General features: G+C 36.2%; 1 protein-coding gene across 2 annotated transcripts in view; it reads right to left on the bottom strand.

The window, feature by feature from the left end:
- The window catches only part of Ano3 (anoctamin 3), a 314,454-nt gene that overhangs the window by 93,841 nt on the left and 203,403 nt on the right, over window positions 1–17,210 (bottom strand). For both annotated transcript variants that reach the window (XM_039106460.2, XM_039106461.2), the window contains 4 exons: window positions 15,996–16,040; window positions 6,262–6,393; window positions 1,784–1,890; window positions 536–591 (listed from right to left, as the gene is read on the bottom strand). In XM_039106460.2, coding sequence (XP_038962388.1) covers window positions 536–591; window positions 1,784–1,890; window positions 6,262–6,393; window positions 15,996–16,040 — 340 coding nt within the window. The remainder of the gene's footprint in view (window positions 1–535; window positions 592–1,783; window positions 1,891–6,261; window positions 6,394–15,995; window positions 16,041–17,210) is intronic.

Raw genomic sequence — 17,210 nt, forward strand, 5'->3', positions numbered from 1 at the left:
TTTTAGAGCCGATGGGCCACTGTGCAGCTAAGGGACTGTAGTGGGGTTTCAGTGGACTGTTCTAGGTGTGGGAACCCAGATACAAAATGAATGAAACGGTTCAGGCTCTGTGATGGTTAAAATGAGCGAAGTCTCTAGTGGTCTCAGACATTTGAAAACTTGGTCTTCAGTGGGCTGAGCTATTTGGGGAGATTGAAGAGATGTGTCAGAGGAGGAAGTACACCGTTGTGGTTGGGGATGGAGAGTTTACAGCCGCATCCTACTTCCTTTCTCTGCTTGGTTTTTGCTGTTTTGGATGTGAACTCTCCTCTTGCTGTTCCAGTCACCATCCCTGCTGCTTGCTGCCATGCTGTCCCCATCACGTGCTGGACCCATCATGGACTCTAGCCCTCTAGAAACTGAAGCTCAAATAAACCTTTTCCTCCGTATGTTACCTGTCACGGTGTTTGGGCACAGCGATAGAAAGTAACTAATACAGTCCCAGAGAATGAAATTCTTTTATTATTTCTAAATGGAAAATATCTTTCAAAATTACCTCGTGTGGGGGGAATGCTGCTATGTATGAGCCATTATTGATAAGCTTACGAATACCTAGAAAGAGATGAAAAATCAGAGTCAATTTCAATAAAGGTTTTCCTTTAAAGAATATGTAAACTCACATGGTTCACCAAATTATTTTAACACTTAAAGTAATTCAATGACTTCCACAGTCATGTCAACCACAGGGATAGAAATTCTGGGAAAGAGACTAGTACTTGGCCTATGTGTGTTCCTGTCGTATTATTTGCAAGCATTAACAGCACCAGGTTTCATTCTGCCATATCTCAATGTGCTGTGTGGTCAATTGCTACTTCTTGGGACAACATACACCAAGAAAACTCTTTTCATTGGCTTTTGAATACAGTGAAGTTTAGCCAAAGAAGAATTTTCTACTCCCATAATTTGACAGGAAAAACTGTTGCATCAAAAAATGTTTGCTTATGCTAAATGGAAAGATCATAAAATGTCACAGTCAGACTTGTCATCTTTGTGAAGGTATGTGTGTGAAGTTTCCTTTTGAAAACGAGTACTGAGAAAACTTACCGAAGAGGAATTTTGCTATGTTATTATATATTAATATGTATGAAAGGAATATTTGTACACCTGAAATATGGAATTATTTATCATAGTATAAACACAATTACATTAGGTGCTTAGTAAATAATTATAATTTAATGAGAACCTATCAGAGACTGTTGTAGAGGTGTTTAGAGCAGTATTTTTATGTGATAATAAGAACTTGAGAATATATCCTCCCTCCATTACCGCCCTCACCCCAACAATCACGTTCACTGGGGGTTCAGTCTTGGCAGGACCAAGGACTTCCCCTTCCACTGGTGCTCTTACTAGGCTATTCATTGCTACCTATGAGGTTGGAACCCAGGGTCAGTCCATGTATAGTCTTTGGGTAGTGGCTATGTTCATAGCAGCCTCATTTATAATAGCCAGAAGCTGGAAAGAACCCAGATGCCCTTCAACAGAGGAATGGATACAGAAAATGTGGTACATCTACACAATGGAATATTACTCAGCTATCAAAAACAATGACTATGAAATTCATAGGCAAATGGACGGAACTGGAAAATATCGACCTCAATATATTTTAATGAAAGTTACAAAACAAAATATTTACAGAATTTGTTTCTAATGTGTTGTGTTTCCTACTGAATGAGAAAGGTAAAACTTCACTTATGTGTGTAACCTTTTTCTATTTTAAACTATGTCTGTAGAATAATGTTCTTACCCACTTTTGATATTCCGTTTTCATATTTGGTACGTTCCAACATGTGATAGACTATCCTGCTGCGAGTAGCGTTGCTGAAGAAGGTGTCCTTATTGTTTATTATAAAGCTGTTAAGACAAAGAGATTGGTTTTAATATTCATAGCAGAACACAAAATATAGTCACACTTATGAATTCCTGGGCATCCACCATTTGTCTCTATAATTAAAGGTAATGCAGGTAAAATAATCTAGGATGAAAGAAAAGTTGTCTTCTTTAACAGAGTTGATAGATAATAGAAAATACAGAAAATGATCAAATATTTATTTTAACATTGTCTTTCAGTTTGTAAAGAGGTCTTGGTATTCCTGTTTATCACTGAATCAATGTAAGTTTATCATTTACCGGCTGACATTTGTGCCACCTCAAGCAATGTAGTTCCAACTACAGTGCATTAAGAATTGATGTTATCTCCAATGTGGGCACCTTCCGTTTTAGCTTATCCATTCTCCAGAGTTTGGTGATGTCCTATAGTTCTCCTTTCCCTCTGATACCCTAAAATGTGTCTGTGTGGGAAAAACACCAAGGATCTCTGAGAGTGTGGATGAAACAAAAGCAAAAGGGGGATTTCATGAGAGAATGGATCTGAAAAATTTATAGAAAATTAAATTGACCCTTACCATATTTCTAATACCACAGTTGGAATAATGAATACATTTCCAATTTAAATTCACCTCGTAATTATGATATTGCTAAGTATAGACCTATAAAACTTGAAAACATGTGTAAAAAAACGTTTATAATGTACTGGGATTCTCCAAGCAGTAGAATGAACTGCATCTCACTGGGCAGTGACTCTCTGCTTTGGACCCTTGAGTTCTGTGTGTGAAAAGCCATCTTTTGTCAGGCATTTCATCTGAGAATATTAATTATTCTATTCCTTGCTTCCTCCTAATCTCGCATATTCAAAGAGTTACTTTCCTGGTAAATCGCCTGAATCCACAGTGTAATTTCCTCTTTCCTGAGTGTCAGGTTTCCTGGCCTGGATTGTGAGATGGTCATCTTCCTAACTTCTATTTCCATCTGATTTTACAGTAGCTGTAATATGAACATAGCCCTGTACTTTAGCATGGCAGCGGCATCTTTGAAAGGGCACGATTACCTTTCTTACTTTCCTCCAATGTCTGTACTTCAACCTGCCCCCAGTCTTCTGTCTGTAGCTCTGGTTCTTATGTCTGATTGCATAATGAATTGTATAATTAGTATCACCTTAAAAGTGCCCTGCTTCCCTGACCTTATTTTCTTTGGACTTTTCGCTTCTCCTGTAAAAATTGTTCCTCTTTCCCATTATCAATAAAGTCTTTACGCTCCTAAGGAGACTTTCCTCTTTCAAAAAGGCTTTCCAGATCATTTACATTAAATTTGACCCACTCTTCCCTGTAACATCTGTGTCACTGTACAGGTTCACCCAGCAGGGTTTATCTCAATCTGCATAGCTGCCCCTACTATCACACTTGAGTTCCTCAGCATGTACTATTAGGTGTGTCTTCTCTGTATTCTGATCCTCAGCATGTACTATTATGTGTGTCTTCTCTGTATTCCGATATACTAAATTCAGCATCTCAGTTACTATAGGCAGCAGAAAGCTTTAAGCCTACCAATTCTTAGGCAGACAAATTCAGTTTGTGGGAAGCTGTGTTACGGAGGAAATAAGAAGGTAGTATAAATAAACAGGAAAATACATAAATCCAAATGGTTTCTGTGATCAAAGTGTAATAATATAATGATGTAGTGAATGATTGGGGCAAGAGGCAATGGCAAGAATTTTTGATATTATATTTCTTAGATAATGATGTTTAACAGAGGCAGACTTGTAGTAAGAAAACCACCGTGCAATGCTCAGGGACAGAATAGGTCAGGAGAAGAGAAAATTGCTAATATTTCTGCTGGAGCTCCACCAGAACAGCTGAACCATGAACCCAAGGCTTGTAGAGCTGCATTATGTGACGGCTGCAGAAGAGGGAGAGAAAGAGGTGCACAGTGATGGCATCATGAAAGCCTTCACTGAAAAGGACCATAAACTGAATTTTATGGTAAGTATCAGTGGTACTCTACTGTAGAGGTAGTTATAAGTCAGATGTTTTCATGATCTGATCGGTGTTTTTCTTTCTTTTTTGATTTTTTTATTAGATATACTTCTTTACTTACATTTCAAATGGTATTCCCTTTCCCATAAGCCCCCATCCCCACCCCATCCCCCACAGGGGTGTTCCCCATATCCATCCCCTTTACCCCCTCCCCCCAACATTCCCCTACACTGGGGGATCCAATCTTGGTAGAATCAAGGGCTTCCCCTTCTTCTGGTGCCCAAATAAGGCTATTCTCTTCTACATATGCAGTTGGAGCCCTGGGTCAGTCCATGTATAGTTTTTCATGCATAGTAGTGGTTTAGTCCCTGGAAGCTCTGGTTGGTTGGTATTGTTATTCTTACGGGGTTGCAAGCTCCTTCAGTTCTTTCAATCCTTCCTCTAATTCCCCCAAAGGGGGTCCTGTTCTCAGTTCAGTAGTTTGCTGCTAGTTTTGACCTCTGTATTGGACAAGCTCTGGATCTGTCTCTCAGGAGAGATCTATATCCGGTTCCTTTCAGCATGCACTTTTTAGCTTCATCAATCTTATCTAGTTTTGGTGGCTGTATATATATGGGCCACATGTGGGGCAGGCTCTGAATGGCCATTCCTCCAGTCACTGCTCTAAACTTTGCTTCCATATCCCCTCCTATGGATATTTTTCCCCATTTAAGAAGGAGTGGGAGCATGTCCAAAATGTGGATTTTGATCATCCTTCTTGTTGATCTTCCTGTGGTCTGTGGATTGCATTTTGGGTAATTCAAACTTTTGGGCTAATATTCACTTACCAATGAATGCATACCAAATGTGTTTTTCTGTAATTGGGTTACCTCACTCAGAATGATATTTTCTAGTTTGTTCCATTTGCTTATGAATTTCATGAAGTCATTGTTTTTGATAGCTGAGTAGTACTCCATTGTGTAGATGTACCACAATTTTTGAATCCATTCCTCTGCTGAAGAGCATCTGGTTTCCTTCCAGCTTCTGGCTATTATAAATAAGGCTGCTATGAACATAGTGTCTTTGTTGCGTTTTTCAAAGACGGAGATGGTTCTTTTAATTTTAAGGAATAGGAAGAACATTTTGTTTAACCATGTTTGGTGCAAGCACAGATCTTTACAATTTTGGGAAGGTACAACAGAAAACTGATGAAGACGTTGGCTTGTGAGTTCTCTATACATGAGAGTCCATGTTCTGTCTTACCCTCATCTCTCAGAGCTGGAATTGGAAAGGATGGCTTTGTGTGCATCTCCAGTATTAAATAATAAAATGATTGAATAGTTTGAGAAGAAACTCTGATTTCTGGCTGTAGTATCGACTCCTCTGGATTTGATTAATCTAGGTATCCAGACATTCAGAATGGCTTCTGTAGGTTCCAAAGCCTTGGTCTTATACCATATACTATATATTTCCATATTTCCATATTTAATTTAGTACACTTACTTTCTTTCCTGTGCCATTTGTCCAAGGGGACTATGAAGACAGAAGGCAGGACATATATTGTAATAAACGTTGTAATTCAATTAATGAGCTGTAGAACCTCAATAAAAATAATACAATGAAAGTATGGACAAATAAATAGATATGAAAGAAGGCAAGGAGAAAGAAAAGAGGGTTGGCAGAGAGGCAGATGGAAAAAGAGAGGCAAGAAAACTAGCAACAAGTAGCCTTCTCTAAAGAAAATTTCAGTTTCTCTAGTTTAATAATATTAAACCAAATTGATTAATCGCTAAATTAGTGTTATTGTTAAGATAAGTCCTAGTATTGTTGTCATTATTATTTTAAATGAATTATGTTTTACCATAATTATTTTTACAAGATTTATTTTATGTATATGAGTGTTTGCTTACACGCATGTATGTTTCACACATATGTTTGTTTGTAGAAGCCAGAGATGTTGTTGAATCCTTTGTAACTGGAGTCACAGGCAGTCAGGAACCTCCTGTGCTATGGATCCCCTGTACCGGAGTCTCCATGTGTGAGCTCTGGGTTCCCTGTAACTAGAGTCATGGGCAGTTGTGAGCCTCCATGTGCCTGCCTAAACTCCTCTGTTGAAAGTGTCAGGTGCTTTTAACTATTGAGTCATCTCAGCATCCCAAAGCTAATACTGCTAATGAATATTTACCAGTCTATATATTAACATTTAATTATTAATATATTAATAATAATTGATAACATCTGGATCATGAAATATATATAGAATCAATTGTTCACTTAGTGCTGTTTCTAAGTTAAATATGAACTCTAATATAATGATGCACTCTCTGACCTATTTGGTTGCCTATGGAAATATCCACAGCTATTTATCTTCTAGAAATAAGCTCAAGGAATGAAAACTACAAAAGTAGTACATAGGAAAGAGGAGAGCACTCACTGGTGAATCCTGGCTCTGCTGAAAGGGCCAGTGTAGCAGTCCGACTCCTCCAGCTCTGGAAACGCTGACTTGTCAAGAACCATTGGGTTTTGGGACATCCATTTTTTGATTCTCTTGAAATACTTTTGTACCCTGTAAGGAAGTCAAATTTCAGAACTAAATAAGGTTGTGTTCCAAAGCTATGCTAATTTCTCTGTTACAGTTTTCTTAAGTTTAGAGAAAAAAAAGATTCCAGGTGATAAATACCTACCATGCATGCACACGAATACATATGTACACATATGCATATATATACATATGTATATACGAATTTACACACAAGCACACACATACACATACAATTTACACACAATACACATCTGCACAACATACACATACATATATATACATGTACATGCACCTAAATATGCACTCATGTACACATATATGCATTTACACATGTTGACACATGCATGCACATTCATACATAGATATGCACACACATACACACATGTATATAGAACCTGTATACATATATGTACACACATTCATATGTTTGTAAACATATACAGACATGAATGCACATACGCACATACATATATTTGTATACATGTCCATATGTATACACACATACACATGTTAACAAACAACTCACACATACAAGTGCACAAACATAAATGTGCACACATGTACACATGGAGACACATAGACATATACCTATATTGTACACATACTTATTGCTTTTCATAAGTATACACAATACACATGTGTACACACTCATACACAGACACTCACAGAGATACACAAATACCTCTGTCTTCACAACTAAGAAATAGATAGTAAATTAATTCCTGCATAGTTTTAAACTTGTTCAGAGAAGTAATATCTCTGAATAAAATATCTTAAATTATCATATAAAAGTGGCTATAAGAAGAAGCCTTTTTTAAAGGCAGCATTGATATACTTCTTAAAGCTGTGTATATGATGCACTTGTAAGCATAAATTACTCCCTGACTCTTTATAAAAGTGTGAAATTGCATGCAAATGAATATTATATGTATGCTAATTAATCATTTTTATAATTTTTTACAGAGTTAAAAAATTAATCAAAACAGAGGACTGACCTTCTGTATTGATTCTGAGAATCTAAATTCTGTTACTATAACAACAGCTGTTTCCATTTAAAACTACCATGCAGTGTTTCCACAGTGATAATGGTGTGCTGTTGGGGATTTGTGGTGTCTTCTGTGATAGGGTAGTCAAAGTAGCAGGAAGAATAACTCTAGACACAAATGTAATTTATCATAGCATTAGCTTTGTCAGGTTTTGAACTTTAGAAAAAATTAAGATAATGAAGGGCAAGCAACAAATACTGTATTTTAAGAATTGGTTCAAATAAGATTATGATGGTAAAATCACCATGAGAAACTTGAAGAGTTAAATCCTGCTGAACAGCTTAGGATGTAATAATCTTTATGGTTTTTTACCAAATCAGATGATCATTGGGATACCAATTCTGTTCAGCTTTGGTGAGACTAGAACATTCATTATAAACCTAAACTAACAAGCAGTTTCTGAGGTTTTCAGGTTGCTGATTCTCATTACAAAGAAAGCCTTTGAGTTAATAAAACATAATTGTATCCTAAGGTCAATGCAAAGACATGGAAAAGGCAATAGCAGAGATCAAATTCTCTAGCCACTTGAAATTCAACTTTGTTTTTAAAAGACAATGGAATATGCATATTAGATGAACTAGAGAGCTCAACTTGCCAGTTTCTGAAACTAGACAAAACAGTTCAATGCTGGAGCTCATGTTTTCAGCTCTTAGGACAGGAAGTGATCCCATTTGTCGTACAGCATCAAGGGGTCAGAACAACTCTTGGATAATGTAAATGAACTGCAACACCTACCCACTCATGATCTCTGGCCGAATTAAAACAATATAGAAATAAGTGAATGTGTAACATTTGTAGATGGACCTTAAGATCGTCGCCTTCTGTTGTTAACAGAAAATAAACACTACTACACTTAGACTTTCACAAACATTTTCTGAGAAGGAAAAATAGTCTCAGATGGTGAAATGTCATCAACCCTGGATTTGCAACCAGATTCCAGAGTCTGCTTAATTGATTTCATTGTTCCTTCTTTAGTTTTTCCATTATTAAATAAACTTCTTGAGAAGAAAAGAGGTAGTGGAAATGATGCAGGATATGTTCAAATATTTACTGTAATAAGGTGGAAAATGAAAGTTGTGTGGCTGCTTATGCTGCTCCAAACCTTAACAACAACACAATTTATCACATTATCAACACCCATACATATTTATCATATTGGGCATCTTTTTCGTGGTGGTTTTTTAGGTAAAAGATCCAAAGATGGTTTTAGTGTCCTTTATTAAAATATGCGTGGAATGTAAGATAATTCTATGGAAATTAAAATATATAGATCAAAAGGCTCAGAAAATAAAAAGGAAACTGCTGAAACATCTGTGAAAGTTCTGGAAGGGAAATGAGAATTTGTAGCGTAAAGAAAACTGAATTAAAACCACATTGATTTAAAAAAAAAAAGGTACTCTATGGTTTCCTCCCATCCACAACACTGGCTATTTCTGTTCTGGCTTCCTTGCAGGTTATTTTGATGATTAATATTGTAACGTGAAAATGATTTGTAAATAAAATTAAATTTCTACAGTTATAATGCCTTAGTTATTTTCTCTAAAGGTGACTAGAGATATGTTGATCATCAGAAGTAAATAAATGCCCACACATTCTATATCCCTAGTCTTCTCTGGCCAGAATTATCCATGCATAATTATTTTTTTCTATTGCACAAAAGAAAAATATCTAATAAAATGTCCACATTTGATATAAATTTTTACATGCTGTACCATTTTAACTAAGTGTGCCTAAAAATACTGTAAACATTAATCATTTATCCCTGGCTTCTGTATACATAACTTTTACATATTTCTCAGAATTGAAATTGAAAGAAAAAATAGAATAAGTTTTTCTTAAGTGATTATGTAAATAACTATAAACAAGTAACAGAGAATTTTTCCTTTCATTAGAGCTGATGCTTGTGTATTTTTATAAGCCCTTTAGCTTTTGATCACTGTGCTTCACAACTCAACTCCATGAAACAAAGAAAGCAAAGGAAATTGTTGGCAACAAATTAAATGTTAGGGGACAGGTTTTATTATTATTTCAAACACTACAGTTTTATGCATTTAAGAAAAATAGTGTAGCAGAGAATGACATTGTGTAGCAAGAATGGAAGGAAAATTCCTAGGTCGTGTGAAGTCTTGTTCCCCCAGTGAAGAGAATATCAGGGGATTGAGAGGGTGAGAGTAGGAGCATCCTCATAGAAGCAGGAGGAAAGGGAGTGGGTATTGGGGGGAAGGGTTAACATTTGAAATGTAAATACATAAAATACCAAGAAAAATAAAATTAAATAAAAAGAAACTTGATAACTCCATTATGTCAGAATAAAAAAGAAAGAAAAATAACATAAAATATCACAAAACAACATGATACAGTGTATATTTTCCTAGTTTACTTGAAAAGTTGAGCTACATGGACCATATTAAAATTGTTAAAATGTTTCAAAATTGTCTCTAGATTTTAATATGCTAATGGATATGCCTCATTTGAAATTTAAATTAACTTCAAAATTAAACTCTAATATTTTTGTGCAAAATACTTTTTATAGCTTTTAATATTCAAAATGTTATCATTTAGCAAACTCTAAAAAATGCCTATTCAAGAGTAAGTTGACAGTTGAAAAGTTAATCTGAAACAGCTAAAATGGACAAAGACAAAAACATGTTGTTTAAAATAGATATAATCTTCTTTCAACAAACCCAAAAGAAGATAGTTATACAAACATAGTTCCACTTATAATAATAAAATTAACAGGAACCAAAAAATCACTTTTCTTTAATATCTCTTTACATCAATGGACTCAATTCTCCAATACAAGACTTAGACTAACAAACAGGATATGTAAACAGGAAATACAGGAAATGTAACTCAGTGACCAAGACAGGTTGTACCTCAAATTTTTGAAAAAAAATTTACCATGCTAATGCTCCCAAGAAAAAAGTTGGAGTAGCCACTCTAATATGGAATAAAACCAATTTTCAACCAAAAGTTATCAAAAAAGATAAGGCAAAACACTTCATATTCATCAAAGGAAAAATCTACCAATATGAATTCTTAATTCTGAAAATCAATGCTCCAAATGCAAGAGTATCCACATTCATAAAAGAAACTTCAATAAAGCTCAAAGCACACATTGCATGTCACACACTAATAATGGGAGACTTCAACACCCCACTCTCAGCAATAGACAGATCATGGAAACAGAAACTTAGAGACATAGTGAAACGAACAAGCTATGAAGCAAGTGGATTTAATAGATTTCTATAGAAAAGTTCATCCTAAAGCAAAAGAATATAACTTCTTCTCAGCACCTCATGGTACCTTCTCTGAAATTGACCATTTAATCAGTCACAAAACAGGCTTCAACAGGTACAAGAAGATTGAAATAATCCCAAGCATTCTATCAGATCACGACAGACTAAGGCTGGTTTTCAATAACAACGAAAGTAACAGGAAGCCCACATACATATGGAAGCTGAACAATGTTGTACTCAATAATTATTTGGTCAAGGAGGAAATAAAGAAAGAAATAAAAGACATTTTAGAATTTAATGAAAATGAAGGCACAACATACCCAAACTTAGGGGACAGAACAAAAGCAGTGCTAAGAGGAAAATTCATAGGTCTGAGAGCCTCTAAAGAGAAACTGAAGAGAACATACACTTACAACTTGACACCACACGTAAAAGCTCTAAAACAAAAAGAAGGGAATCTACCTCAGAGGAGTAGACTGCAGGGCTGAATTCAACCAAGTAGAAACAAAAAGAACTATACAAAGAATCAACTAAACCAGGAGCTGGTTCTTTGAGTAAATCAGTAAGATAGATAAACCCTTAGCCAAACTAACTAGAGGGCATAGAGAGAGTATCTGAATTAACACAATCAGAAATGAAAAGGGAGACATAACAACAGAATCTGAAGAAATTCAAAAAAATCATCAGATCCTACTACAGAATCCTATATTCAATAAAACTAGAAAATCTGAATGAAATGGGAATTTTCTAGACAGATATCAGGTACCAAAGTACAGCCAGGATCAGATAAACCATCTAAACAGCCCCATTATCCCTAAAGAAATGGAAGCAGTCATTAAAAGTCTTCCATCCAAAAAAAAAAATAGCCCAGGACCAGATGAGTTTAGTGCAGAATTCTATCAAATTCTTCCAAGAAGACCTGAAGCCAATACTCTTCCAAATATTCCACAAAATATAAACAGAAGTAATACTACAAAGTTTGTTCTATGAAGTCACAGTTACAATTACACTTATACCTAAACCACACAAAGACCCAACAAAGAAAGAGAACACCAATTTCCCTCATGAATATCAATGCAAAAACACTCAATAAAATTCTTGCAAACTGAATCCAAGAACATATCAAAAATGTTCATTCACCATGATCAGCTAGGCTTCACAAACTCAAACAAAAAAGCCATATGATTAGTGCATTAGATGCAGATAAAGCACTTGCAAAATTCAACACCCATTCATGATAAAAGTCTTAGATCATGAAAGCAAGACCCATACCTAAACATAGTAAAAATAATATACATCAAACCAGTAGTCAACTTCAAACTAAAAGGAGAGAAATTTGCAACAATCGCATTAAAATCAGGGACTAGACAAGGCTGCCCATCCTCTCCCTACCTATTCAATATAGTTCTAGAAGTCATAGCCAGAGCAATTAGACAACCAAAAGTAGATCAAAGGATACAGATTGGAAAGGAAGAAGTCAAAATATCACCATTTGCAGATGATATGATAGTATACATCAGTGACCCCAAAAATTCAACTAGAGAATTCCTAAACCTGATAAACAACTTTGGCAAAGTGGCTAAAATTAACTCAAACCAATCACTAGCCTTCCTCTACTCAAAGTATAAATAGTCTGAGAACAAAGTTAGGAAACTAACACCCTTCACAATAGTCACAAATAATATAAAATGCCTCGGTATGACTCTAATCAAGCAAGTGAAAAATCTGTATGACAAGAACTTCAAGTCTCTGAAGAAAGAAATTGAAGAAGATCTTTTTTTTTTTTTTTTTTTTTTTTGGTTCTTTTTTTCGGAGCTGGGGACCGAACCCAGGGCCTTGCGCTTCCTAGGTAAGCGCTCTACCACTGAGCTAAATCCCCAGCCCCGAAGAAGATCTTAAAAGATGGAAAGATCTCCCACGCTCATGGACCGGTAGGATTAATATAGTAAAAATGGCCATCTTGACAAAAGCAATCTACATATTCAATGCAATTTCCATCAAAATTCCAAGTCAATTCTTAACAGAGTTAGAAAGAGCAATTTGCAAATTCATTTGGAAAAACCAACAACACAGGATAGGGAAAACTATTGTCAACAATAAAAGAACTCCTCGGGGGAATCACCACGCAATATCTCAAGCTGTATTATTGAGCAATTGTGATAAAAACCTGCATGGCATTGGTATAGAGACAGACAAGTAGATCAATGGAATAGAATTGACAATGCGGAAATAAACCCATACACCTATGGTAACTTGATCTTTAACAAAGGGGCTAAAAATATCCAGTGGAAAAAATAAAGCATTATCACTAAATGATGATGATGGTTCAACTGGCAGTTATCATGTAGAAGAATGTAAATTGATCCATTTTTATCTTTTTCTACAAAATTGAAGACCATTGGATCATGAACCTCCATATAAACCCAGATACATTGAATCTAATAGAAGAGAAAGCAGGGAAGAGCCTCAACCACATGGGCACAGGGGAAATTTTCTTGAACAGAACACCAATGGCTTAGGCTGTTAGATCAAAAATCCACTAACGGTACATCATAAAAGCAAAAGACAGTCATTAGGACAAAATGGCAACCAACAGATTGGGAAAGAATCTTTACCAATCTTAATACAATAGAGGGCTAATATCCAACATATACAAAGAACTCAAGAATTTAGACTCCAGAGAACCAAATAACCCTATTGAAAATGGAGTACAGAGCTAAACAGAGAATTTTCACCTAAGGAATACTGAATGGCTTAGAAACACCTAAAGAAATGTTCGATATCCTTAGTCATCAGGGAAATGCAAATCAAAACAACCCTGAGATTCCACCTCACACCAGTCAGAATGGCTAAGATAAAAAACTCAGATGACAGCAGATGCTGGTGAGGATGTGGAGAAAGAGGAACACTCCTCCATTGTTGGTGGGATTGCAAACTGGTACAACCTCTCTGGAAATCAGTCTGGAGGTTCCTCAGAAAATTGGACATTGCACTAACTGAGGACCCAGCTATACCTTTCCTGAGCATATACCCAAAAGATACTCCAACATACAACAAAGACACATGCTCCATTATGTTCATAGCAGCCTTATTTATAATAGCCAGAAGCTGGAAAGAACCCAGATGCCCTTCAACGGAGGAATGATTCAAAAAATGTGCTACATCTACACAATGGAGTACTACTCAACTACTAAAAAACAATGACCACATGAAATTCTTAGGCAAATGGATGGAGCTAGAACATGTCATCCTGAGTGAGGTAACCCAATTGAAAAAAAAACCACACATGGTATGCACTCACTGATAAGTGGATATTAGCCTAAAACTTGAATTACCTAAGATACAATCCACAGACAACATGAAGCTCAAGAAGAAGGAAGACCAATATGTGGATTCTTCAGTACTCCCAAGAAGGAAGAACCAAATACCCACAGAAGTTAAAGGGTGGGAGGGACTTTGGAGGAAGAGAGAAATTTGAGGGGATAAAGGGGACAGAATCATGTATGGGAGAACCAATGGAGGAGTTAGAGGTAGGACTGAAGGAGCTGAAGGGGTTTGCAACCCCATAGGAAGATCAATAATAACAAACAACCAGACCTCCCAGAACTTCCAGGGACTAAACCACTAACCAAAGAGTACACATGGAGGGACCCATGCATCCATCCCTGTATGTAGCAGATGATGGCATTGTCTGGCATTAATAGGAGAAGAGGCCCTTGGTCTTGTGAAGGCTTGATTCCTCACTGTAGGGGAATGCAAGGGCAGTGAGGTGGGTATGGTATGTGAGAAAATGAGCATCCTCATAGAAACACAGATAAGTGGAATGAGATGGGGGTTTCCGGAGGGAAAATTGGAAAAGAGGATAACATTTGAAATGTTAATACATAAAATATCCAATAAAAATTTAAAAAGAAAACTGTTAGAAGGAAAAATCCCCAAGAAACCAAAGAATAAAATAGACATAATGTCTAAAAATATATACTCCCATCACAATTTATACAGTTTAATGTGTTCATTTATTTTCTTTGCTAAAGTAATATATTTAACAATCATTTCCTAAAATGATTTTACACTGTATGTTTCTCTGGGGTTTGCATCATTCTGACTGTTCTGGTCTATACCGTTGTTACTCATGGAGTGCACTGCTAAGTTGATGATAAAGTTGTTTGTTTTTGCCAATTATATGTTTTGAAGTAATAACTATCAAGTTTTGAAGTAATGACTATTATTTTGTTGTTAAGCCTTCCTTAAGTGGAATGCATTTCTTCCATTTAAATAGAGTTAAGGCGATTCAAATAGAAGAGTTCCAGTTTCCAGATTGGAGATAATTCTTTTTCCATAGCCACTCTGACCACAGTGAATGAAGTGCAGCAGATATTTGAGATAAAGCTAATAGAAAAAAATTATTTTCCTACCTAGGTAAGAAACGCACGTTAGAGTGATAGATAAAGTATAGACAGGAGCCTGATATGGCTGTCTCCTGAGAGGCTTTTCCAGTGTCTGACAATTACAGATGAAGATGCTCACAGCCAACCATTGGGTTGAGCATGGGCACCCCAATGGAGGAGTTAGAGAAAGGACTGAAGGAGCTGAAGGGTTTGTAACCCCATAGAAGAAACAACATGAACCAACAAGACCCTACCAGAACTCCAAGGAACTAAAACACTAATCAAAGAGTACACATGGAATGACCCATGGCTCAATCTGCATAGGCAGCATAGGATTGCCTTGTTAGGCATCAATGTGAGGAGAATCCCTTGGTCCTTTGAAGGCTTGATGCCCCAGTGTAGGGGAATGCCAGGGTGGGGAGGCAGAATTGGTTTGGTGAGTAGGCAAGTAACCTCATAGAAACAGGTGGACAGGACATGGCATAGGGTGTTTCTGGATGGGAAACAGAGAAAGGGCTATAACATTTTAAATGTAAATAAATAAAATATCCAATTAAAAATTAATTAATTAACTAAAAAATAATAAACCTGCCATGCAAAATTTCAGGATGTCTTTGGATAACAGAAGCTAGTCTCTATTCCACTGTGAGATAAGACTGGATTCACAGGACAAAAGTATTTCCAAGTATACTGTTGACAACTTGAGGGTTTATCATATAACCAGTGGCCCCAATTTTATTATCATTTTAAAAGCTAACATTGGTCATGAAAAATAGTAATATAGAAATTATTTCTGTGTTGTGAGAGACAAACCATATTAAAAATTGTTCCAGCAAATCAACATAATTTTTTCCTAAAATTTATAACTGATGATATGGATAATCAAATGTGTTATTCTTTATGTTCTTGTAAATTTCAAGTTGGTGATAAAAGAATATTCATCTTTCACAAACCTGCTCATTGACTTGTTCTTCTGGTCAGTATAGTAACATTTTTTCCTAAAAAGAAAAAAAAAGAAAGAAATGATTTGACTGAAATAGAGTTAGGCTAGAAAGTGACACTATTCAACAAGTTTATAGGCACTCCACTTTCATACCCTGAGTAAATAAATGTATTTGAAATTAAGCCATTATATTATAACCTAAAAGCCAACAAAAGGATGTGCCTTCAGAAGTATAATGATAATTTAACACACACACACACACACACACACACACACACACAGACACACACACATCAAATAAAATGAAACAATTTAAATGAACACATTACATTTGAATACATTGTTTTTAATTATTTGTAAATCTGTCCTTTGTAACTCAGTACATACTAACTGGATTATTTACTTATATGTTGTATAAAGTCACCAATCCAATCTGTCCATACATCCTGTCCGAGGTTGTTTCTCTATCGCCATGACAAAACACTGAACAAAAAGCAGGTTGGGCAGAAAAAGTTCACTTCATCTTAGACTTCCGTGTAATATTTCCTCAGAACTTAGAATTGGGGCAGGAACTCAAGGCAAGAACCTGTAGACAGAAACTAAAGCATAAGCCAAAGAGGACCACTGCTTACTGGCTTGCTTGCTATGTCTTGTTCCTTTTGTTTTCTTATACAAACCTGGACCACCTTTCCAAAGATGATATTGCCTACATTGGAGTTAACCCTTACACATCAGCCATCAATCAAGGAAATGATCCACAGACATGTTCCTGGGCTGATCAGGTAGATTTGCAATGGCTAACTATGAATACATGGCTCTGGGCAACACATTGTGGTGACAGTATTTGTTCACACCTGAAGAGAGCATTTATACTATCTTTAGTGCTCAGGGAACATGATGGAGGGATGACGAATGTTAACAATCAAAGGATAGGAGCAAAAACTGTGAAATACTATCTTCTGGACCTGGTGCAGTCACTACAATCACGAATGTAGCTGTTGTTGCCTGAATAGGTCTTCAGAAGACGAAATCTGTCAACATTCATTCATGGATAGGGAGAGATTCACAGGGCCCTACACCTCAATAGGGAGCTACTGGCTATTGATTGATGCTGGAAAAGGAGGAATCATTGTCTTCAGTTCGGACCTATTGCTGAGCGTACATGTAGAGAGTACCACATCCATGGTCATGTGGACAGGGCTGGTTAAGTTCAGTAGCCGCAAAA

The sequence above is a fragment of the Rattus norvegicus genome, chromosome 3 (genome assembly GCF_036323735.1).
Source record: "Rattus norvegicus strain BN/NHsdMcwi chromosome 3, GRCr8, whole genome shotgun sequence".
NCBI classification, from domain to species: domain Eukaryota; kingdom Metazoa; phylum Chordata; class Mammalia; order Rodentia; family Muridae; genus Rattus; species Rattus norvegicus.